This window comes from Dama dama, chromosome 14 (assembly GCF_033118175.1).
Source record: "Dama dama isolate Ldn47 chromosome 14, ASM3311817v1, whole genome shotgun sequence".
NCBI classification, from domain to species: domain Eukaryota; kingdom Metazoa; phylum Chordata; class Mammalia; order Artiodactyla; family Cervidae; genus Dama; species Dama dama.
The window spans coordinates 59,997,624-60,023,178 of record NC_083694.1 but is presented as its reverse complement, the minus strand read 5'-3'; the positions used below and the strand labels follow the sequence as shown (position 1 = coordinate 60,023,178).

The 25,555-nt window shown below is 42.0% G+C and overlaps 1 protein-coding gene across 1 annotated transcript in view; it reads right to left on the bottom strand.

The window, feature by feature from the left end:
- The window catches only part of RGSL1 (regulator of G protein signaling like 1), a 50,204-nt gene extending 25,446 nt beyond the window's left edge, over nt 1-24,758 (bottom strand). Inside the window, exons 1-9 of the mRNA XM_061161266.1 lie at nt 24,746-24,758; nt 21,296-21,378; nt 16,860-16,934; nt 15,300-15,429; nt 12,150-12,311; nt 10,120-11,087; nt 7,322-7,384; nt 6,668-6,890; nt 2,875-2,982 (exon numbers count right to left, since the gene is read on the bottom strand). Of these exons, the coding sequence (XP_061017249.1) occupies nt 2,875-2,982; nt 6,668-6,890; nt 7,322-7,384; nt 10,120-11,087; nt 12,150-12,311; nt 15,300-15,429; nt 16,860-16,934; nt 21,296-21,378; nt 24,746-24,758 (1,825 nt within the window). The remainder of the gene's footprint in view (nt 1-2,874; nt 2,983-6,667; nt 6,891-7,321; nt 7,385-10,119; nt 11,088-12,149; nt 12,312-15,299; nt 15,430-16,859; nt 16,935-21,295; nt 21,379-24,745) is intronic.
- Nucleotides 24,759-25,555: the final 797 nt, after the last annotated feature.

The window sequence follows — 25,555 nt, the reverse complement described above, 5'->3', positions numbered from 1 at the left end:
TCTCAAACCACATGGAGATTTAAAAACATACTTCTAATAACACATGGGTCAAAGAAGAAATTTTTAAAGTATTTTAAATTAAATAAAAATGAAAACACAACTTATCAAAATTTGGGAGATGAGCAAAAGTAGCAATTAGAGGAAAATTTATAGCATTTCATGCATATATAAAAATAGAAAGAAATATCATCTAAATCAATCATCTAAGTTTCTACCTTAGGAAAGTGAAAAAAGAAGAGCAAATAAAATCCAAAGTAAGCAGAAGAAAAGAAATAATAGAACTTAGAGCAGAATTCAATGAAATTGTAAGGAAATCAATAGAGAAAATCAATGAAGACAAAACATGTTTCTTTGAAAAGATCAATAATATCAATAAGTCTCTGGCTAGACTAAGAAAAACAGAGAGAGGACACAGATTACTTGTATCAGAAATGAAAGCAAGAATATCACTACAGATACCATAGACATAAAAAGGGTAAGAAAAGAATACTAAGAACAACTACATGTCCCAATTTGAAAACATTGATGAAACGGATCAATTCCTTGAAAGGTACAATTTGCCAAAGTCATACAAAAAGAAATAGATGATCAGAATATATATATATATATATATATATATATATTTGAAATATGAAGATCTTCGTATTGTATCTCAAAGCCCATCAATAAACAACCACTAAGAAAGAGGCACTAAAGGACCAAGAAGACGGAGGGACTTAGCCAGTTGATATCAGCAAGTCTGATATCACAGTTCATCTGAAATCACTGTCTGTCACAGTCCATCCTAGCATTGGCACAATGAACTCATGAACAGAGTAGGTAGGTGAAAGGGATGGAGGCTGTGTATGAACCCAGTAGCATGGGCCCCATACTCATTAAGGCTGATTTTAGCTACCAATGCTGCCAAACGTTCAACTTGCCAGCAAGAGACAAACACTGAAACTCACATATTTCAACATCCTTCATGGAAAATCAGCTACCCACTTGGTGGCAATTTGGTGACATTGGACCTTTTTATTCTGGAAGGGGCAGCTGTTTTGGACTGGAACTGACATGTATTCCTAACTGTGAGGTTTTAGTTAGCATTGATATTTGAGGGCTTACAAGTGTTTGATCCCCTGAATAGGATCCTCCATAACATTGCCTCTGATTAAGAGATATAGTAAAGGGGATTGGCAAAGGCATACAATAGTTGGATCCTATGAGAGCTATGACAGCTGCTGGCCTGGTAGAGTAATAAAGCCATTTTTTGAAGGTCTAGCTGTCACGCCAGCTTGGAGATGATACCTTTTGAAAAATGAGGCATCATCCTCCAGGAAAAACCGAAGACCATAATATGGTGCTGTGGCCCCCAGTGAGTCGAATATTGAGTATGAGCATCAAGGGATGACAGTAGAAGAGATCCATTTACCGTTAGTATTGGTGACTTACTTAGGGAAATTTTTAATCCTTACAACTTTAGGTTCTGTGGATCTGGACCAGTGCTGTCCAATAAAAATATAAGGGGAGCCACATATATTATATAAATTTAAATTTTCCAGCAGTCAAATTTAAAAAACTAAAAGGAAAAGAGTGAAATTAATTTTAGTAATGTGCTTTATTTAACCTATTGGTACCAACTATATTTCAAGAGCTCAATGGCCACAATGGGACTAGTGGCTCCTGTATTGGACTGTGCCAACTTGGAGGTCCAGGATCCCAGAGTGGGAATGCTACTACTAGGGACCCAGTAGGAGCTCAATCACTTCAAGTTCCTTATGCCAGAAGGCTAGCAGGGAGGCAAAGGAGTCACTGCACTGGCAGGGCCATTGACTATAATCATCAGTCATCAGTTTTGTAGCAGGGGCTGTGCAGAATTCACTTGGCACTCTTGGTATTCCCTTGTCCAACTGTGATGATAAATCAACAGGTGAGCAGCCACAGCCTGAGAAGTCATGATGATCAAGGGCTCATGTCTCTTAGGGGTGAAAGTCTAGGTTATCTTGCCAAGTAAGTACCCCGAGACCAGCAGAACCACTAGCAGAACCACAGAAGGAATCTGTCATGAGCAGAAAAGCAAGGAGAAAAGGAGTATTTGTTCTGATCTCCAGACAAGCCGTAATAGCGCATGTCAGCATTTCTTATGTAAGTTCCCTAGGAAAAGAAGCCACCAGACTCCTGGAAGAACTGTTCCAAGATGGGGTAAAATTTCCTTACAAAGTAAGTAGACAATACTGAGTGCTCTGGTGCATGCCTTAGCTCATTTCTTTAGGAGCAAAGCACTCATTGTCCCAGCTGCCTGGAGTTATTGACTGCTGCCACAGGTGAGGTCCCCTCTGGAAGTGTCTTTGGCCAAAGGGCACTGCCTGACCCAAGGTTATGTCCTCCCAAAGTCAGTCACATCCCATTTGAGTCAGTGAGGAGGTACAAGTTTCTTGCCTCAGTGAGCGACAACTCTGAAGGGCTATCTTAGCTTTAGAGCTTCCTATAAGATCTGCTGATGTTTATCATAACTACCTCACAGTTCAGCATCTACCTCTGCCCAGTTCTGCTTTCCTCATCCCCAGATGGGTGTTATTTCTAAGAACATACTCCCCAACAAATCTCCTTCCACAAAACTATGACTCCAGAAATCTTGGCAGGAGACAAGTCTGCATTGTTGAAAACCTCAGAGTGATAACTAGGTAAGAAGGTAGGAATTAACAATTTCATCGTCATCTTCATTCATTTACAATTGCATCTGACTTTCATGATGCCCTTCTTTGGCTTTGTAGGAGGAAAGACAGACATGGTCATTCTCTGCTGACCATCCTTCTTTTGGTTTATGCCTCTTGAGGTTTCGAGATTCTCTCTTACCTGGTTGTCTCATATCTATCCTTGAGTGTAAACACTTACCTATATGAGGTACTTTTTCACAATATATTTTGTAGTCATCACTGATCTTCTCTATGGCCACCTTTGGATACTTATAACAGAGTTCCTCAAAGGCCATTTTCTCTATGTCTGTCAAATAGTGAAAAACAAAAATGGAGTCTTATTGTCTACTCTGGTTTCAAAGATTCACTCACTTTTTTTTTTTTTTTTTGCAAGTATAGTCTTTAAAACACTATTTAAGTAGGACAATAGTGTTTTACTGGAATGTTTATATAGGAAATACAAGTTTCCTAGGCCAAATTAGAAGCAAGAAAATACTGCCTCTCCTGTCCTCTAGAATGGAGGCTTTTGTCCTTCTTGGGGAGACCTGACCCATTGAAATTTTCTGCCTAAGGGTAACTGATATGACTTTGAAAGAAGCACTAAGTGTTAACATACATACTAGAAGTAATTCATCCAAATGAATATGGACCCCTTCAAACCCCATCTGGTATAGGGAGGAGCTGCAAATGCATTCAAACATTCTGTTATTGCACCAAAAATTTTGATGCAATTACCTTCAGAATTGACAACTCATATCTCTGAATATCACCAATAGTTGTGAATCATTGTCCTTTGAGAGTGAATTATTTTTTTCTAAAGGTAGCTATATATCATGTCTAGTCATGCATGGTGAATTGGGAGGGAATGACTTTCTGTATTCAAAATGAGATGGGACTGTAAGGATGAGGCAGCAAGAGAAGTTTTAATGAGGTATTAGGCAATCCTAAAGGAAATCAGCCCTGAATATTCATTGGAAGGACAAATATTCATTGGAAGGATGAATATGAACTCATGCTGAAGTTGAAACTCCAATATTTTGGCCACCTGACGTGAAGAACTGACTCCCTTGGAAAAGACACTGATGCTGGGAAAGATTGAAGGTGGGAGGAGAAGGGGACAACAGAGGATGAGATGGTTGGATGGCATCACTGATTTGATGGACATGAGTTTGAGTAAGCTCCAGGAGATGGTGATGGACAGGGAAGTCTGGCATGCTGTAGTCCATGGGGTCACAAAGAGTTGGACACAACTGAGCAGCTTAACTGATACTGATAGGCAATGGCAGAATAGCAGCACTGTGCCTACCAAGGTCAAAACACTCATTTGTGTTATGAGCTCTGAGATTTGGGGTAAATTTCATCACCCACAGTTTCCCTGAAACTCTCCAGGGCAGTCCAGGACTTTTTCAGGTTATACTGGTGGAATCTAGAAGGAATATGGGGTGTGGCCCTCTGAATGTCAGTTGTCTTATGTCAACATTGTCATTGTCATCATTACCATCTCTCAGTCAGAAGACTCTGTAGTGGTAAAAGCAGTGGATTATTGCTGCTATCGATTCAGTTTTCTAGTCTTTCATCAATTCCTCCCTTGCTGAGAAACCTTGGGCAAGACTCTTACCTCAGCTCAGTTTCTCTACAAGAAATATGAGAGTATTCTAGCTCTGATGCTCAGAGACTTTATGGTATAGCCTGAGTGGAGGCATCAGCCTACTTGGGGAGCCAGGGCCCGGACTTGGACAAATGCATGGGAGGCCCTTCATTGGGGTAGATTTGCATTTCAAGAAAGCAATGGCAGAGGGTATGCTGAAAGGAGGGAGGGGGCATCTCCATGGAGGTGATTACCACTCTTCCTGACTCCTCCTGGCATTTCATGGCCATCAAGGGGAATGCCCCTTGCCCAGCATGTATAGGGTCAAATTTATCCGCCATCCTTTCACTTTTCTCTTGATTCCTGGGAAAGGATTTGGAACGTTTGGGATTTAGAGAAGGAGAAATCCTAAGGTAAACCAGATGTGGCCTGTTCATGCTAGCTTTTAATAACTCATGCCCGAGTATGTTCCAAAGGGCAAGCACCCAAAGCAACCTGCTTTGTACACAGAGTGCACATCAAAGTTTTAAAAGAGGTGAGGGTTACATTTTTTAGTGGAATCTAACAAGTACTACTTGTTGAGGACCTACTTGCTATGCAAATGCATTACCGCCTATCCTTTCAACAGTGCCATCATCCCCATTCTATAGATGAGGAAATGAGACTCAGGGAGATACAGTGGCTGGCCAAGTAAGCTCACAGAGCAAAGGAGTGGTGGAAATGAATTTTCAAAGCTCTTGATTACTAATTTCATGGCTGCAATCACCATCTGCAGTGATTTTGGAGCCCAAAGTCAGCCACTGTTTCCACTGTTTCCCCATCTATTTGCCATGAAGTGGGCTCCAAAATCACTGCAGATGGTGATCGCAGCCATGAAATTAAAAGACGCTTACTCCTTGGAAGGAAAGTTATGACCAACATAGACAACATATTAAAAAGCAGAGACGTTACTTTGCCAACAAAGGTCCGTCTAGTCAAGGCGATGGTTTTTCTAGTAGTCATATATGGATGTGAGAGTTGGACTATAAAGAAAGCTGAACGCTGAAGAATTGATGCTTTTGAACTGTGGTGTTGGAGAAGACTCTGAGAGTTCCTTGGACTGCAAGGAGATCCAACCAGTCCATCCTAAAGGAGATCAGTCCTGGGTGTTCATTAGAAGGACTGATGCTGAAGCTGAAACTCCAATACTTTGGCCACCTGATGTGAAGAGCTGACTCATTTGAAAAGACCCTGATGCTGGGAAAGATTGAGGGCAGGAGGAGAAGGGGATGACAGAGGATGAGATGGTTGGATAGCATCACCAACTCAATGGGCATGGGTTTGGGTAGATTCTGGCAGTTGGTGATGGATAGGGAGGCCTGGCGTGCTGCAGTTCATGGGTCGCAGAGTCGGACATGACAGAGCGACTGAACTGATTACTAATTTGTATGTCATGACTCAATAGAATGTCAAAAAACCGTTATTACCAGCTTTTACAAAATGAAATGGAATAATATAGAGAGTATGAGAGTATATAATCTTATGTAATAAGGACAAGCATTGCTTTGTGAAAAAATTTTAATATATATTTATACACACACACATACTTATACAGGTATATATTTCCCAAAATGAAGTAAAAAATACTTATCGTGCTTTGAAGTTTGAGAAACACTGCAGTACTCTGACTGCCTCAGCACTGATAATTAAAGCAGCTCGTTCAATTTAAACAATACTGGCTACTCTTACTATTGCCAAATGTTGTGTTAATAGCTTTCATGGATGGTCTTGGGTCATCTTCACAACAAGCCTATTATTCCCATTTTACAGTTGAGAGAAACGGGGCTTGAAGATAGGTTAAATACATTGTTCAGGTTCACACAGTCACTAGCAGAGCTAGGATATAACCCAGATCTGTGAGACAGCAGAGCCTTGTGTTCCTAACCACGGCTCTCCACTGCCTGAGTGGCTGGTGTGTTATATTGGGGGAAGCAAGTGGCTGTTAAAAATATATCCACAGAAATGTCTTAGACCTGATTCTGGGGAGGTATGGCACATGTTTTTCAGAGGCATGAAATGGAGTAATCAGTATAACTGTGGTGATGTCTTGATGGGCATGAGCCTGGTCAAACTTGAGTTCTCTGGTTCCCTTTCAGAGCCAGTGGGGGCCTCTGCATCAGTCCGTCTGGATTCAGATCTTGACTCTGCCACTTACTGTGTGACCTTGGAAATGTAACTTGTCCTTTTCTGTGCCTTAGTTACCCTGTACTTACCTCACATGTTATTTGGAAGATCAAATGAGGTCCTCTTTATCACCTTTGCATTGCATAGTGCTGACACATGGTAAATACTTAATGTTAAAATACTAATATTTCACAGCTGCTTGTATGTAAGGATAAAAAAAAATTATGGTGACTGACCTTACCTGCCAGAAACACTGGAGACTTCCTTTCTACCTGGAGGGACCCACCTTGCTTCAGGTTCTCAGTAGCTATCTTTTGCCATTGCATAGATTCCATTTCTTCCATGTTAGCCAAACCCTGGCTTAACTCCAGTGATTCCTCAAATCTCTTGTAAAGAAGAATGATCTCTTCTTTGCTTATAGATTCTTTTTTATGCCACCTGGTGCAGATGAGCCTGCTCTGAGTCTAAGAGAAGGAGATGGTGACAGACAGCATTTGCTGTAGGAACTAGGCCAGAAGCAAGATTTTTACAGCTTGGTCCTTCTTTGCCTCCCTGTCACATGGACTCTGATTACTTTCAGTTTGTTAAGAACTATTGTTCTTTTACAGATACACACACACACACACACACACCATACATACCACACATCTTCAAATCAAACTTTCTCTATAAGTGAGAAATTCTACATGAATGTGACTTCTTCAAAGCTAGTTTATGCCCTTGAATCTTTTTCCTTCAGAGGTTTCTCTTTAGAACATCAGAGACCATCAACCCCAGTTGATAGAAAAATACTCAACATTTCATTGACTTTAGCAAAGGGCACTTCTGAAAGACCAGTAACTCCCTTTTCTTCCCTCAACCTCATGATTCCTCCCCAACTCAAAGTCCCTCCTACTGTAAAAACGAGAAACCAGTAGTCCTCTTCATCCAGGAACTCAGTATACCAGGGGCTGAGGATCTGAAATCCAAATACAACATAAGCATTATGAGGAGAGGCTTGCTGCCTCTGTCCTGCTAGTACTCACATGGGAGAAGAGAAGGCCGCAGATTCTGGATTCTCTAACTTGGAGATATGGAATAGCAAACATTAGCCATGACCAACCAGGAAGTATTCCTTTGCCTCTCTGAATATGACAGCTTCCATCACAGCCTCTCTCTGAATCGCAGAGAACAGTGATTGGTATTTATTTAAGAAGAGGCTTCCTTAGTAGCTCAGACAGTAAAAAGTTTGCCTATAGTGCAGGAGACCAGGGTTCAATTCCTGGGTCAGAAAGATCCCCTGGAGAAGGGAATGGCAATCCACTCCAGTGTTCTTGCCTGGCGAATTCCATGGACAGAGGAGCCTGGCAGGCTACAGTCCATGGGGTTGCAAAAAGTCGGACACAACTGAGTGACTAACGTGTTCACTTTCACTTTAAGAAGAGAAACAACAAATCCTTTACTGAAGGGCAATTATTTGACATCTACATACTTATTTGTTCCTTTGTAAAGTACTATCTCATTTAATTCTTAAAAGGGTCCTGGAAACCAACCACCTAGCCAAACGGTGATAAAACCAGGATTTAAAAGCTTTTTCCTATATTCCACATGGATTCTGTTTTCACTTAAGTGAATCAGAAGTTAGGAAACAGACATATATTAGCTGGCATGCTATCAGTATTCAACAAAAGGTAACTGGATAACTGGAGGATGGTTGAACAGATGGGTGAAAATGAGAGTTCTTATAGAAACAAGTGTCTCAAACCAGAAAATATTGTCCTGAGCAAAGCCCAAGGTAAGGGTCATCTCCAGTCGGGATTAATTGATTCAACAAATGTCTGCTGAATGCACTATTGAGCACTCAGCACTATACTGCCAGTAGCTTTCTAGATGCTGGGAGACTAGTGACAAAACATAAAAACCTCTGCCCTCATAAGGAGAAGGAAAAGAAGCAAAATAAGTAAAAAAAAATCTATCTATATAACACACACACATATAACATATATACATATTGTGTATTTATTTAAAATATAATACAAGTATATGTGTATATAATAGATTTACACTTTACACACAAATGCATACATGTGCATTATAAGGATTATACACGCATTATACATGCATACACACAAAGTGTGTGTATGTCTGTGTGGAAGGATACATACATGGATCCAGATCATGGTAAGTGCTAAGGAAAAAAGTAAAATGGGGATAGGGCTGAAGTTTTATGTAAAGTGGACAAGTAAGGCCTCACTGAGATGACTTGAGCAAAAACCTGAGGGAGGCAGGGACTCAGTCGTACGGGGATCCACACATTACACACAGTAGGAGCAGCACGGCTGAGCTGGCCATGTGTCTGGCATGACCAAAGTGATGAGCATGGGGGCAGAGGAAGATGAAGCCAGAGAGCAGAGGCAGAGGACAGACAGTCTAGGCCTTGCTGGTTTTAGCAAGGACTTTGGCTTTTACTGGAGACAGCCATCTGTCTTCAATGTCCTCTCTTTTATTTTCAGTTAAAGCACACAACTTATGTTGTGGCCAGTGCAGAAATGGATCTGCTGAGGGTCAAGAGTAGATCCAGAGGCATCAGCTAGAAAGCCACTGCAGTGATCCAGGTGAATTTGGACAGAGCTTGGATAAGAGTGGTTATAACAGGTAAGGGGAGGAATATCAGATTCTGCATATTTTTAGGGTTGGACCAACTGAATTCACCCATAGACTAGACACGAGTGTGAGACAAAGAGGTGAGTCATAAATGATATCAAATTTTTTCATCTTAGAAACTGTGATAGCCCAGCATTGTATAATAATATAAATACCTTTAATATCTTTGCAGCAGACCAAAGGCCAAGGGAGGGAGCTTTGCTGTGTGGATTTGCTGATGCAGGAAACACAGCCTACTTAAGCCTCCATCTAGTTCCAAATGCCTCCACAAAGGGTAGGGCAGGTAGGGAGGAGGGCTCTGGAACTTCTATTCGGGAACTGTGCAGACAACTTTGACTTTGTACCCTCTGGACAGATCTCATCCAACATTGCCCAGATGTGCAATCCTGGATAATTAAGGTGCATTGGAAATTGTGCTGGACTTAGAGCCAAGAACTCCTGGGTTCTAACCCTGGTTCCTCTACTAGTCCAGCACAACTTCCAATGCACCTTACTGGCCCTGTGGTTTCCCTACCCTTCTTTGTAAGCAGTCCCTTTTTATTGAGCTCTCTCCTCAATTTGGTTCAGTCACTTGTTTTCTGCCAAGATTTTGACAATAGTCAACCTATTACTTCCTGTGGGTGTCTAGGATAGCCCCATGCTTTTATCTAATGTTTTGGGATAAGAATAAATCCTCCCACTTGGCCATTTCCATGATGGCTAGGCTAGGAAAGGGAGACCCTGTATTTTGATTCATGACATTTAGCTCAGAGTTCTTAAAACATCTCTCAGTAGAAGAGTCTGAGGTTGGGAGACTCCATATCAGGGGGAATTGAGGGAGAAATAAAAGGTGGGTAGTGACTACTCTTCCACCTTTATCCTACTTTGGGATTCTGGCTACTTCTTGGGAATTTATATAACTTACTCATAAGAGATCAACCAACTCATCAATACATATTGTGTGGGTAGTTATATCATTAAGTTAGTCAGTATAGATGACCAGGTAGGATTTTTGGTCAGTCTTGACCTAATCTTCCAGATACCAACCCATTTCTGTGATGCATGGCCTACCTTGCAGATCTCCTTCTGGGTTCTGGGAATCCAGGGGTTCACATCCCCACAAGGCAGCATCTCCTTCAGGCCTTCAATGGTTTGGGATTTGAGCGGCAGGCGTGGACCAATCTGCTCATTCAGGTAGAGCTCACAGATCCTGTTGCCCAGCATGTGCCGAAAGATGGCTTTCCCAGTCTTCCTGTTACTCATCAGGACACTGAGGAAATGGTGCAGGTCCTGCCAGAGGTCCAAGAGTTGGATCTCCACTTTCAAATTTAGCTTCTTCAGGTGGTCCCGGAAGGGACTCCCTGCACAGGTGTCCGCACACAGGGCCCAGTGGATGTACCCCAAGGAGAGGTTCTGCTTCACGGCCTTCTTGATGGTCACGTGGGAGGAGTAATTGATGATGGGGGTGACAGTCCTCAGGTGGGTTGAGAACGCTGTCTCAAAGATGCCCTCCATGTGGAGGTGGCTCTTGGCCTTCTTCTTCACATTGGACTTCCTGGCATAGAGAACATCCTTTTCCAGGGAACTAATGATTCTGTCCTTTGAAGAGGCCTCTTTTAGGAAAGGCTTTTGTATAACCACCTTGTCTTGAGAACCCAGTTCCTGGGGGGACAGTATATTGGTATCTGGATTGGTATCCATTTCCAGAGACCACGAGCCACAGTCTATCAAGTGCCACATCTTCCTCTTGATCTTCCTGCTTGAGTACTGCTTCTGGGGTTGGTGGGCCTTCTTGATGTTCATATTCAGAGGGAGCCCTCCTTCATGGGTATAGCAGATACTGTACAGGCGAGTCTCATATTCCTGCATCAGAGCCTGGCATGATTCCTCCTTGGCCATGACTGTCTTGGCGTGGGTGTAAAAGTTGGGGAGCCAGTAGCTCTGGAGTTTGAACAGGGCCACTTTTTGCATGTGGCTCAGGATCTCCCTCCTGGTGGTTGACTGGTTGGGATGCCAGATGGACAGGTTCAGGAGGGCCTCTGGAAAGAATAAAGAGAGATAGAGGATGAAAATGATGTGGGGATAGTTAGGTTTATCAATTTTTCCAAATGTTTTTGTATATAGCATTTCATTCATTCCTCATGCAACCCTAGACAGGTCAGAGATAAAGTGAACATGATTTTAGGGTTTGTTCAGCACACAATGACGCCTTATTACTCTGATCACCTTGCTTCCTCCCCAGAGAAATAACCATTTTGTGAGATTCCTCAAGGTACTTTTTAGACTACTGAACATTATTTAAAGAAAAACAAGTGGTACCAGCAAATATGTTTAAGAACAAGAAATATGTACCTCTGAACGGAATTTCTCAAAGTTAGATATGACCAAAGGAAGGAGCTTGGATTGGATAATTTGGTAAAGTCCTGACTAGCCCTGATTTTAATATCATCAATTCCCAATTATCTATATAAATAGAGAGGAGTGTGACTAACCCCAAACAGTGCAGCTTCTGGAGCACATCAGTTGTGTTTGGGTTAGGAATGCCTCCTCATTTAATAAATAAATACATTTGAATGAATTTGATGTTCTAGAGAAGGAATTGGCAAACTTTTTTTCTATAAAGAGTTAAATAGTAAATATTTTTAGGCTTTGTGAACCATTTATAGTCTCTGTTGTACAGTCTTAAGCTTTAAAAAATAAAAAAACAGTCTTAGCTCATAGGCCACATGTACTGCATTTGGCCTGTGGACTGTAGTTTGTTCTAGAGAATCCTAATAGAAAACAAAACAAAACAATAGAAAAACACAAAACAAGCCATGCAGGCTTAGAAAGTGCAGAAACTGTTCAGTTACCTTGTCCCAATTCCCCTTCACTCTTTCCAGCTAACCTTCACTAACAAGCAACATCTCAGGAAGAGGCACATACCAACTTAAGGACAACTGTCTCTCTCAACCATTCCCTGTTAAGGGTTGGGGTTCCCACTGGTATCCCTAATGGAGAGAGGAGTAGTCTGCAAGGCAAGAGACTGAGGAGTATCAGACATTGGATTGATTTTTTCTTCTCCCAGGGATTTCACCTCAGATACGCTTTATGATTCTTACTGATGTTCATGTTGCAGAGAGTCAGCACCCGTGAGCTCTCCTGCAGATGGGTGGCCTTCAGCACAAAGAGGAGGGAAAGGTAGTGGTCTCTCACTTCCAGGTCCATCTCATCTATGCTCAGGATCTTCTCAACAAGAATCCAGAAATCCAGCAATTCTTCACCTATGGATCAGACAGGACCACCTATGGATCAGACAGCAGACTGAGCTGCATCCCAAGCTTGCCCCTTCAGCAGTTGCATCTGAGTGTGGCAGCTGACAATCCCCACCCCATCTCCACCCCCAGCCTGCTCTACTGCCTCCAACATCACCCTGAGCCACTCCTTTGGCTTAAGGGATCATTTCCAGAAACGTTCTAATGCAGGAGCTGATGGGAGACATAGAGAAAAGGGACTTAATGGGTAGGACTCTTTCATGATTTTTTTTGGGGGGGTGGTTTGTTAGAGAAACTGTCAGTTTAGGAAAAACCACATGAGAATAGATCATTAGACATTCAAGTTTTGTCGGAAAAATAAAGATCAGGGTAAAAAGAACAATTCCTAGATCATGAACCCAGAGCAGCCTGCAGAAGGACCCTGGAGCCCAAAGGTGCCAAAGACTACATTCCCCATGTTACAGCTTTGCCAGGGCTGAAGTCTGAAGGACCAACTATAAGACAAATCTGTCTAGTTCTTCCCTGCCTGAGCCCTGGAAATCCAGAACTTCACCTTTATACTAAGATTTGTTCTGTGTCAAAGTTAATGATGCTGAACTGGAAGGTCAGCTAGTATTCACTGCCAGCCTCCTAGAACTCATCACCTACTGGACCCAGTAGAACAGAAAGCACTTTTGCTACAGGGATTTGTGTATATACGTGTTGCTTGTCTGTCTCCCCACTGTCATGTCAGCTTCGGGAAGCAGGGACTTAGGGCTCTTGTTCACCTTTGTATCCCCACCTGCAAGCACTGTGGCTGCGATACAGTGGTGCTCAATAAACACTGTTGAATGAATGAGTGAAAGGGACTCTGAGTGCTTTTGCCATAACCTACACAATAGACCCCAGTTTCCAAAGACTTCTACCCAAGCTGTATTATAAAACACTTTTTGTATTCACCATAGATACACAGAACTGTTAGTAGCAGCAGTAGAACTGCTCCAGGGTATCCCGGAAGCTGTTAAGAACTTATAAAGGCCCCAGGAACAATTCTAAGAACCCACCTGCACTGCCCTTGAGGTAGGTATAGAAGCGCCACATCCCTCTGACCCCGCCAATGCATTTCTGGAGTAGCCACTGGTCTGCCTTTTGCCATCTCATCATCTTGGCTGCCAGGAAAAGTCCATGGTAAGAGACTGAGAATGAGTTCTTCCCCCAGCCCCTCTCTCAGAGTGGCACGTGGCCAGACTCCCATTCGCTCATCGGGAGTGAGGAGAAATGGTGGCCAGTGAGATGAGCAGGGCTCTGACTACGTGGTGCTTTTGAAGCCAGACCCAGGCCCTCCAGTGACACGCATCACGTGACATGGGGCAGGGGAGGGGGGAACCCACAAGCATACATATAATCCACAGATCAAAACCACCCTCCAAACGAGGCCCCTGGCCTTCCATGGTCCCTACCTGACAGCAAGTTTTCCAATACATATGTTGAAGGAGGGAGATGAGTATAATGGGCAATTTGTTACAACATTTTACTCAGTGGGATTTCCCCAATTGTCACTTTCCCTAGTTTCCTTTCGCTAGTTGAGCTGAGTCAAGCTATCAATTCAACCCTAGGTGAAAATTTTATTCATTCATTCTTTCAACAAGCATTTATTATAGGCCTACTAAATGCTGGGTACCATTCTAGGTGTTTGGGATACATCTGCAAACAGAACAAAAATCCCCACCCTCAATGAGCTTATATTCTAGCAAAGGAGACAGACAATAAATGATAAGCATAATAAATACATTTTCTAGTAAGGCTGAAGGTTATAAGCACTATAGGAAGAAATAAAGAAGGAAAGGAGGGTATAGGTAAAGCTGGGCAGGGGCTGGATGGGTGGGCAGTGGGCTTCCAGGGTAGCTTTCATTGAGGAGGTAAGAAGTGCACAGAAATTTAAGGTGAAGGGCGGGGTGGGGCACCAATGTGAATATATTAGAGGAGCAGCACCCCAGGCAGAGTGAACAGCCGGTGCAAAGCCTTGAAATGCAAATGTGCCCAGCATGTGTGAGGAACTGCAGAGGCCAAGGTGGTTGGAATGGAATGAATGATGGAGAAATAGGAAAAGATGAGATCAGAAAGGAAATGGGGCCAGGTCTCTAGGACCTGGAAAGGAATTTCAGGGGCTCTGGATTTCAGATTGAAACGGGAGCCATTGGTGGTGGTGGTGGTGGTGGTGGTGGTGGTGGGAAGGGACAGCAAGCAGAGGAGTGACATGATCTAAAGGAAGTTTTAAAAGGCTCACCCTGCTGCTGGGGGAAGAGAACAAGAGCACGAGCAAGGAGACTGATTCAGAGATGATGTCAACAGCCGGGTGAGACAGGCAGAAGACGAACTTATGGTTGCCAGTGCGGAAGGATGGAGGGAAGGGATAATTAGGGAGTTTGGGATGGACATGCACACACTGCTATGTTTAAAATGGATTACCAACAAGGACCTAATATACAGTACATGGAACTCTGTTTAATGTTATGTGGCAACCTAGATGGGAGGGGAGCTTGGAGGGGAATGAATACATGTATATGTATGACTGAGGCCCTCTGCTGTCCACCTGAAACTATCACAACATTATTAATCGGCTATATCCCAATATAAAATAAAAAGTAAAAAAAACAAAAAAACCCAAAAAACAGCCAGGTGAGAAATGATGGTGGCATAGGCCAGGTGATAGCAATGAAGGTGGTGAGCTACCTTTGATTCTGAGCGTATTATAGGCATTTTGGCCATCATTACTTCTCTCATTTCTAGCTGCAGTGAGGCAAATAGCCCAGCCCAACTAACTCCAGTTTCTTGTTCTTGGTACCACTTTTTCAGCCTAGGATATCACCTATTGCCACAATACAGGCTAAGCCACCCACACATCTAAGGCTGTAAAGGCAGCCAGTATTTGTACTTATACTGTAGGACTGAGAGACGTAGGATGGTTTGCGACCTGGCTCCCCATGTTTCTATACACACATGCCCCCACATGCTTACCTCCTTCTGGGGACTTAATGAAACTGATGAACTCCTGACAGAGAATGTAATGGAAACATAAGTTGGCTTTACAGAAGAAAGGTAATCGATATTTTTCCAACCAGGTCAATAATCCTTTGTACTTTGCAATCTAGAATCCAAACAAAATAGGAACAGGAAGGAGAAATGGAACTGAATTGCTAAGAAATGCAGCTTAGCAAGGAGCAATTAGATAACCTTACGCTTGTAATATTTGGCCCAGAGGTATGTTGATTAAAAATAGTATCTAAGAGGCTCTCAAAGGAGTGAATGGATTGGTAGGAAAGAAAAGACTTTTTCCTTCATCAAAAAAATCTTATTCCTGAGTGAGGTTAAGAAAAGACCTAAGTAAAAAACAAAAACAGAGCAATGACACAATCCTAAGCTTTGCTTGATAGAGGAGAAGCAGAAGAGATTTTGGTCTGTGGTGTCAAGTCCTAACTCTACTCAACTTGCTTCTAACAAGCACACTTGCTGCTTACAAGCACACTTACAACTTTTCACAAGCTCCCAACCCATATCAACTGCACAACATGTACAAAAACACACAAAGACTGACACATACCATGTAAGTAAGGGAGGAATACCCAAAGGATCAAATCCCTGGAGACGGGATAAGAAGATAAAAGTTTTAAGTGTTGGGACTCTCCTTGGGAAACCAAATACATGCATAGGAATCAGAGTGCAGTGTCTTCCTCAGCAATCCAGATTCCAGAGAAAAATAGAACTTTGCTGTGAGAATGGCTTAGTGCTTAGTGTGATTGTTCTGATCCCACCTGTCACAAAAAAGGGCATGAGGGAGGCACTGCTGAGTCCAAGGTCTACAGAGTAGAAAAGTAGAACAGGAAGGGGGAAGAAAGACAGACAGTGGACAAGGACAAGGAAAAAACATATAAAAAGAAGAAAAGACTGGGGGCAAAGATATACCCTGTGGTCAAGTAGACATTAGGAACTGTCAAGCGTAATCTTGACTCATTGGGAAGGTACCCTGGAGGAGGGAATGGCTACTCCCTCCAGTGTTCTTGTTTGGGAAATCCCAAGGACAGAGGAGCCTGGCAGGCTACAGTCCATGGGCTCGCAAAGAGTCAGACACGACTGAGTGACTAACGCTTACTTTACAATGCAAATAATTGCTATGGGCCCGTGGGCTGCACTTCCTTTCCCACACCCATGCAGGCATTGCCCATCAATTCCCAGACTCTTTCTGGCTTAGGTGTGGCCTGCAGAGTTCTCAACACAGTGCTCCAAGCATCGACTACCCAACCATCACAGTGGACATGAGAGGTTAACTTCTTTTGCTAACCATGGACTAAAATACAGAGGAAAGAACTCAGCAGCAACTGTCTGCCTAAGCGATAAGAATGCAAAAAGGAGAAATGTCTACCTGGCTTGATTCTGTTTGTCCTACTCACCCGCTTTATAGTTTCTTCCATAGTCATCCTGTCATGAGCTCCTGTCCCTTCCCCTCTCCCAATCCACACTTCAAATCCATCTGCCTCTTCCCCCATCCCAAACCATCCACCATTCAAGAATCATGCTCACCAAGTCATGGGGTATTTCTGGCCACAAGCTCCACTGAGAATTTTCAACAGTGTAAAATGGTGTCTGGCCAAAGACCTGAAAAAGAAAGCTAAGAAACAGCCAAAGGGGTCTAGAGCATCTTTTCGTGAAAGTGTCACGGTCCATCTGTAGTCACAGGGGAAGAGAGGTTCCACTGCTTTCCTATTTCAAGGGACATTAATTCTTAAATTTATTCCAGTGAATCAACTTGCTTTGCACAAAACAGCAAAGAAAGATTAAATTACAAGATTCATTTATTTTTTGGCTCCATCCCGCCCCAACCTGGGAGTTATCTTGCCTGTATGCAAAGGCCAAAGCTCATGACTTTAAAAGGTGTTTACTTTGTGTATTGCATTATTCATTTCTCCAGAACCTAGAAAGTTAGAGCAAAGACTTAAAGCCTTTTCATAAAGAGAACTATCTTTGGATTTGCCTAACCTGTTGAACTGGAGAAAGCAGAGAGGACTGACGAGGTGAGGAATAAGAGTACAAATTATTGATACTTAGGGGGGCATTAAGAATATCCAAAATCATATAGAAAATTCTAGGCTACTGTCCTCTTTTGTCACAGAGAAGGGACTGAGACTTAGGCAACCAGCTTTGAGATTAATGGGAAATGGCTTCTCTGTTTACAGGTATCTATGCTTCTAGAACTAACACCCAAAAAAGATGTCCTTTTCATTATAGGGGACTGGAATGCTAAAGTATGAAGTCAAGAAACACCTGGAGTAACAGGCAAATTTGGCCTTGGAGTATGGAATGAAGCAGGGCAAAGGCTAATAGAGTTTTGCCAAGTGAACGCACTGGTCATAGCAAACACCTTCTTCCAACAACACAAGAGAAGACTCTACACATGGACATCGCCAAATGGTCAACACTGAAATCAGATTGATTATATTCTTTGCAGCCAAAGATGGAGAAGCTCTATACAGTCAGCAAAAACAAGACCGGGAGCTGACTGTGGCTCAGATCATGAACTCCTTATTTCCAAATTCAGACTTAAACTGAAGAAAGTAGGGGAAACCAATAGACCATTCAGGTATGACCCAAATCAAATCCCTTATGACTATGCAGTGGAAGTGAGAAATAGATTTAAGGGACTAGATCTGATAGAGAGCCTGATGAACTATGGACAGAGGTTCGTGACATTGTACAGGAGACAGGGATCAAGACCATCCCCATGGAAAAGAAATGCAAAAAGGCAAAATGATTGTCTGAGGAGGCCTTACAAATAGCTGTGAAAAGAAGAGAAGTGAAAAGCAAAGGAGAAAAGGAAAGATATTCCCATTTGAATGCAGAGTTCCAAAGAATAGCCAGGAGAGATAAGAAAGCCTTCCTCAGTGATCAATGCAAAGAAATAGAGGAAAACAACAGAATGGGAAAGACTAGAGATCTCTTCAAGAAAATTAGAGATACCAAGGGACCATTTCACACAAAGATGGGTTCAATAAAGGACAGAGATGGTATGGACCTAAGAGAAGCAGAAGATATTAAGAAGAGGTGGCAAGAATACACAGAAGAACTGTACAAAAAAGATCTTCATGACCCAGATAATCACAATGGTGTGATCACTCACCTAGAGCCAGACATCCTGGAATGTGAAGTCAAGTGGGCCTTAGAAAGCATTACTACGAACCAAGCTAGTGGATGTGATGGAATTCCAGTTGAGCTATTTCAAATCCTGAAAGATGATGCTGTGAAAGTGCTGCACTCAATATGCCAGCAAATTTGGAAAACTCAGCAGTGGCCACAGGACTGGAAAAGGTCACTTTTCATTCCAATCCCAAAGAAAGGCAATCCCAAGGAATTCTCAAACTACTGCACAATTGCACTCATCTCACACACTAGTAAAGTAATGCTCAAAATTCTCCAAGCCAGGCTTCAGCAATACATGAACCGTGAACTTCCAGATGTTAAAGCTGGTTTTAGAAAAGGCAGAGGAACCAGAGATCAAATTGCCAATATCGGCTGGATCATCAAAAAAGCAAGAGAGTTCCAGAAAAACATCTATTTCTGCTTTATTGACTACGCTCACAATAAACTGTGGAAAATTCTGAAAGAGATGGGAATACCAGACCACCTGACCTTCCTCTTGAGAAACCTATATGCAGGTCAGGAAGCAACACTTAGAACTGGACATGGAACAACAGACTGGTTCCAAATAGGAAAAGGAGTACGTCAAGGCTGTATATTGTCACCCTACTTATTTAACTTATATGCAGAGTACATCATGAGAAATGCTGGACTGGATGAAGCACAAGCTTGAATCAAGATTGCTAGGAGAAATATCAATAACCTCAGATATGCAGATAACACCACCCTTATGGGAGAAAGTAAAGAGGAACTAAAAAGCCTTTTGATGTAAGTGAAAGAGGAGAGTGAAAAAGTTGGCTTAAAGCTTAACATTCAGAAAACAGATCATGGCATCTGGTCCCATCACCTCATGGCAAATAGATGGAAAGACAGTGGAAACAGTGGCAGACTTTATTTTTTTGGGCTCCAAAATCACTGCAGATGGTGCTGTAGCCATGAAATTAAAAGACGCTTACTCCCTGGAAGGAAAGTTATGACCAACCTAGATAGCATATTAAAAAGCAGAGACATTACTTTGCCAAGAAAGGTCCATCTAGTCAAGGCTATGGTTTTTCCAGTGGTCATGTGTGGATGTGAGAGTTGGACTGTGAAGAAAGTTGAGCGCCGAAAAATTGATGCTTTTGAACTATGGTGTTGGAGAAGACTCTTGAGAGTCCCTTGGACTGCAAGGAGATCCAACCAGTCCATCCTAAAGGAGATGAGTCCTGGGTGTTCATTGGAAGTACTGATGCTGAAGCTGAAACTCCAGTACTCTGGCCACCTCATGCGAAGAGTTGACTCATTGGAAAAGACCCTGATGCTGGGAGGGATTGGGGGCAGGAGGAGAAGGGGATGACAGAGGATGAGATGACTGGATGGCATCACCGACTCGATGGGCATGGGTTTGGGTAGACTCCGGGAGTTTGTGATGGACAGGGAGGCCTGGCGTGCTGCGATTCATTGGGTCGCAAGGAGTCGGACACGACTGAGCGACTGAACTGAACTGATGCTTCTATGTTTCTGTGTTTACAGGTATCTATCTCACCGTGGTCATCAAAATGTCTCAAAGTAGTCCCAAAGCATATGTAATAAACTAGAGGCTAAAGCTCCAATTTCTGGCCGAACTCTTGGAGTATCACATTTCTAAGGCATCTTCTTCTCTTGCTACTCAGTCCTCCAGTCATTTCTTCTTGCTTCTTTATCCACCCTTCCCTCCCTATCTTCACCCTCAGCCAATCATCAAATACCTAGTTGTTTTTTCAAGACTTGGTTTGTGTCACTTCTGCATCGGTCCCTTTCTGATTCTCCCAAGTAGGAATAGCCTGTTCTTCCAGTGAAACCACCTCCTAGAGATGTCAGTCATGTTACACGCAACCCTTTTTTGCACTCACCTTAAATACTGGTCTCTCACATTAGACTGGGAATTCCTTGAAGACACGATGGTATATAATTAATATCCATGTCCCCAGTACTAAGCCTAGCATCTGGCACAAAGTGACCACCCAATAGGTATTTGTGCAATAATAGTGTTTCTTCCTAGTTGTATGAAATTTCAATGAGGTAGCATTCCATGGAAAAAGGCACACTGAGATAAGCAACTATTTATAAGGCACCAGCATTCAGATGTAACCAAATATTCAAACAAAAAAAAAAATGCAGGATTGATGTAGGTCTGGGTTTAAAAATATTTTGACGTATGAGGTTTGTTTGGTTGCATAGATTAAGAAGTTATATAGATTTGCTTCCAGTTAACAACTCAGCAATTGCTATGTGTTAAACACCCAATTACGGGAGTAGAGCAGAGTGAATAATCCATGGTTCTTGTCCTGGGGGAATTCACAATTTCACAGTCCAGTGGAGGAAACACACTCATACAACACAAGAGAGTAGCAGAGTGTGGGCGAGATAAGTTCTGATTGGGAGATCTAGGAACTCCTTAAGGAGAGCAGGATTTAAGTAGCTATCTGAAAAATGATTAAGAGTTTGGTGGGTGAAAATTTAGAAACTAAGAACCCAGGCAGGGAGAGGCATGGAGGGAGAGAATGCCAGGTGAATACCCTCTGCAGGGTAGAGATAGATCACGGGAGCACTGGGTACCAGCAAAGGGTGTGATGAGAGATAACCATGGACAGGTAAGGAGGCTGGGGATTGGGATTTTATTATATCAGTAATGGGAACGCCTGGAGATTTTAGAGGATTTTCTGATTCACATTTATTTGCTCAAATTGAAATAGTTTTGATTTGATATGAAGTTTTTATTTATTTTTTAAAAAGGCACTCAGCTCAGTGATATTCACTATTTGGCTGTTGATGAAACATTTGGATTTAAGTCTGAGAATCCTTACCGGGAGAGAAAGAAATGTGTTGAAAAAATCAGCAAAGATTTCATCCTCTAGCAGAATTATAAGGTTTGTCGAACCAATTATCTCTATAAGGGAAGAAAAAAAACCTCATAAGCAGGATTGCATTTAGGATGAGAAAATGAAGCAATTGAATGGGTCATTTCACAAGGGCAAATTTCCACATGATGATGGCCTTTAAGTCATCCAACTCAATTTCCCCCCTTTCCAGAACCCTCCTCTGCAACCCTGCTTAAACACTCCCAGCTGTGGAAAGCTTGCCACCTTACAGGGCTGCCCATTCCATTTATGAAGAAATAAAATAGTTTTTTTCATTCTGTTCATGGGGTTCTCAAGGCAAGAATACTGAAGTGGTCTGCCATTCCCTTCTCCAGTGAAACTCCAATACTTTGGCCACCTGATGTGAAGAATTGACTGATTGGAAAAGACCCTGAGTCTGGGAAAGATTGAAGGCAGGAGAAGGGGATGACAGAGGATGAGATGGTTGGATGGCATCACCGATTTGATGGACATGAGTATGAGCAAGCTCTGGGAGTTGGTGATGGACAGGGAAACCTGGAGTGTTGCAGTCCATGGGGTCACAGTCAGACACGACTGAGCAACTGAACTGAAAAGAACTGAAAATAGTTTAGTAATATCTTTCCTATTGTGAACTGCCTTCCTTTATTTTCTTTCTATTTGTTGAAATTCTGCCCTCTGAAGCTTGACCAAATTCACCTAAGTTCTCTTTTAAAGGGCACTGCTCCATATTTATAAAGACATCACAACATTTTGCTTACCTCTGCCCACTCTGGCTAGTCACTAAGCATTTCTTCAGTACTTCCTTGTGTGGCCTTCTTTCCATTTGGCTCCCCTGCCATTGGCTGGAGAGGCACCCATAATTCAAGCATTTCACATTCTTCCCAGGGAAGAGCATAAGACAACTATTGCCCATCTTCTAAGTTATACTAGTGTGGCCAGAAATGAGGTTAGCTCTGGGCACTCTCACATTACACTATTCACTCCACCATCTTTAATTTATGCAGTCACTTTACAGAAACCAAGTCAAATTTCAACTAGTTGGTTTGGGCCCAACATTAAAACCCCCAAAGAGCTTTTTTTTGGAAAAATATTGGTTATATAACATATTTATTATTTCTCTCAAGCTTGATTATTGTGCTGCCCAAATTAATACAAGGAAAAAATGCTGACTGTCTCAAAGCCAAGCATAGAGACCACTGGTGGCCTCTCTAAGTTTACTCTAATTCACTGTCTATGCTTTTTAGTGTCTAATGTTAACTAGTGAATAGTAAATTAACTGTCCTATTAATGGCCCAGCATTTTTCTATCATACTTAAAATTTGTAATGAGAGACTCATAAAATGAGAAACCTAAATATTAGACACTAGACCTATCTCTCAGTCTAGCTAAATGTCTGATGAGAAGAGTGTCACTCCACTAGGGTGAAGTTACAATAATATAAGAAAACTAAGCAATTCCCTTCATTGCTTTTCCTAATGATATTTTGGTGGTTATTCTTTTCTTTTTTTTAATTTTTTAAATTATTTTTTATATTATTTTCTTGTAATAGAAAGAGAAACCCAGACAACCAAACACTATTATAATAGAGCAGATGCCAATTTCTGCCCTCTGTTCCACAGATGTCTTTTTTGTTATCTAGTGTAAATTATTATGTTTTTCTGTCTCTCTCTTCAGCCCTCTGCACATCTTTTTATAATTCCCTGATTTATTTAATCTATCCCACATAGATAACTTAAGAATCTATGTTCTCAGTCCAGACTTCTTTCTTCGACTCTAGGTTCAGTATTCAATGAACTATGGGATGTCTCCACATGACACCCATCAGGCACTTTCATCTCCACATTTTCAAAGCTGATCTGATAGTTTTTTCCCCCCAACCTGCTCCTTTTCCTGTATTCCCAGTCTCAGTTACTGGAACCACCATCCAACTGTCTGAACCAGAAACCTGAAAACCATCTGGTTTCTCTTGCTCTCTGTTTTTCTCTCTCAATACTCCCACATGCAGTGGAGCGGCATGTGCTTTCTCGTTTTATGTATCTGTGGCATCTATTCTTGCATCTCCATCCATAAAAAGTCACTTTCTTATTTCAGGCCTCTATCATTTCTCATCTCGACTGTTGCATCAGTTTCTTCAAATGTTCTTGCTATTTCTAATCACTGCCACCATATTATTGTTAAAACTCTTCAGCAATTCTTCATTGTCCTACAAGATGAAGACTAAATTCCTTAGTACAGTATCTGAGGCTTCACCCAATCTGGTTTTTGTGTTCCTTCCAAGCCTCACCTGGGAGGCTCCACTCCATGTTACCTCCTGTTGACCTGCCAAGATACTGCTCTTTCCTGCACAAGCTAATGCACTCTCACATCCAACCTCTGTATCTTTGTTCCCACATTTCCATCCCCTGAAACATCCTCTCAACCCCAGGCTGCTTCGCAAATTGTTATCTATCAAGAAATGGTTTTACATGTAATCTCCCTGGTGAACCAAGAATGGCGGAATGTACCACAATAGTAAAATTGATCACTACTCCCTGTCACCTCACATGGTCATGTACAACTTCCATCACAACAATCAACAAGTCATTGTTTTCACTCACTGATGTATGTATCTTCCTCACCAGACTGAGCTCTCCATGAGAGGAAAGACGTCTGTCTGTTCATTGTTTTTCCTCTAGACACTAACTGTTTGCAAAGTGTTCTGTAGTGTTGAGTGAATTGTTCTTTCAAGAGAAGATCTTCAATGTTTTGGACTTTTGTTCACTTGTTTGTCATTCATAAAGCCTGGTATGGATTTGTTGAACAGACTATTGAGAGGATCTGACCGCAGGAAAGTGATGTTTGGAAGAAACTTCTCCATCGATTGTTTTTGCAGCCACACATACACTGATGGTGACGAGGGGCTGGACTGTGACAGAGCTTGGCATTAACAATACAGTCTCCATGGGGTGTAGGAAGAAGGCTGTCCATATACTCCCCTTCCCCATCCTGTTTCTGCATTCCTGTTTCTCCATTCTTACCTGTTCTGCCTTCAAACTTCAGAATAATCTGAGGCTTTCAACATTCATCCTATACAACAGTGATGCTGATTTGGTAATAAATAAACTGTTGGATAACCCCAAATCTCATGCCAGCCTTCTCCCTGGAGGAGGTATGACACGCAATGACTGATATGCATGTTAATCCTTCCCTTTAAGGTATTCCTCCTAGTTGCCTTGGTTGTGTTATCAATGGGACCCTATCTGATCCTCAAAGATCTGATGGCATGAGTTGGGGGAAGGGGAGGAGAGAGAAGAATAACACAGAGTCTACATGTGGTGTCCCTGACTGACTCATTCCTGTTAACACCGCGAAGGTGAGTGGTTTGCCTTACTTGGGGTGCTCAAAGCTGCTGAGACATCCCTCTCAGAGACTCACCAGCATTGCTCATATTGCCTTGATCTTCCTGCTACTGTGATTATTTAGGAGCGAAATCAGCCCCCAGTCAACAGAACCCTGCCCCTTATGAGTGCACAGTGACACCTCCTGCTAGGGGTTCCAGATTCTATACCTCTGGTATAGAACTCAATCTGAAGATAAATCTTATGTTAACTGAGCTCCTGAATTCCCTTAACTATACAGACTCTTTCTATACCTAGGGTTTTAGTCCATACTATTTGGTGTGCATTGACAGTTTCCTTTTAATTATTGTCTAATTATAGATCCTGAGTTGAAGTTCTGTCTCTTGAACTTGACTTCATTCTTTGAGGGAGTAGGAATCTGTTAACTTCTGATGTGTCTTTTGGATCTAATATCCTTCTAGAAATTTAACTGGTATTCAATGAATATTTAATGACTTGACTCTCAGATAAGCTGGAAAATTCAACCTAATATCCATGCTGTTTTCTACCCCTTCTCTTCTTTTCCAGATAGCTTCCTCTGGTTGGTTGTGGGTTTGAAAAGAGATTGAACAAACATTAGCTTTCATGTAGGAGAATTAGACTAGGTGTTTGTACTTTATTTTCATTCAATTCTTAGTCATGCAAAATAGGGATTATCTTCACTTCCTTTTCAATGCAAAATAGTAAATGCAACACTGAGATTGGACTCTGCCTATTTGATTCAAGAGCTTGTGTTATTTCAAATATGCCAGTAAATCAAACCTTCCTTTCACATGAAAAACATACTTTAATGGGGTTAGAAATAACTCTCATGGACTTTCTCACAATAATGTATTTTTCTGTATAA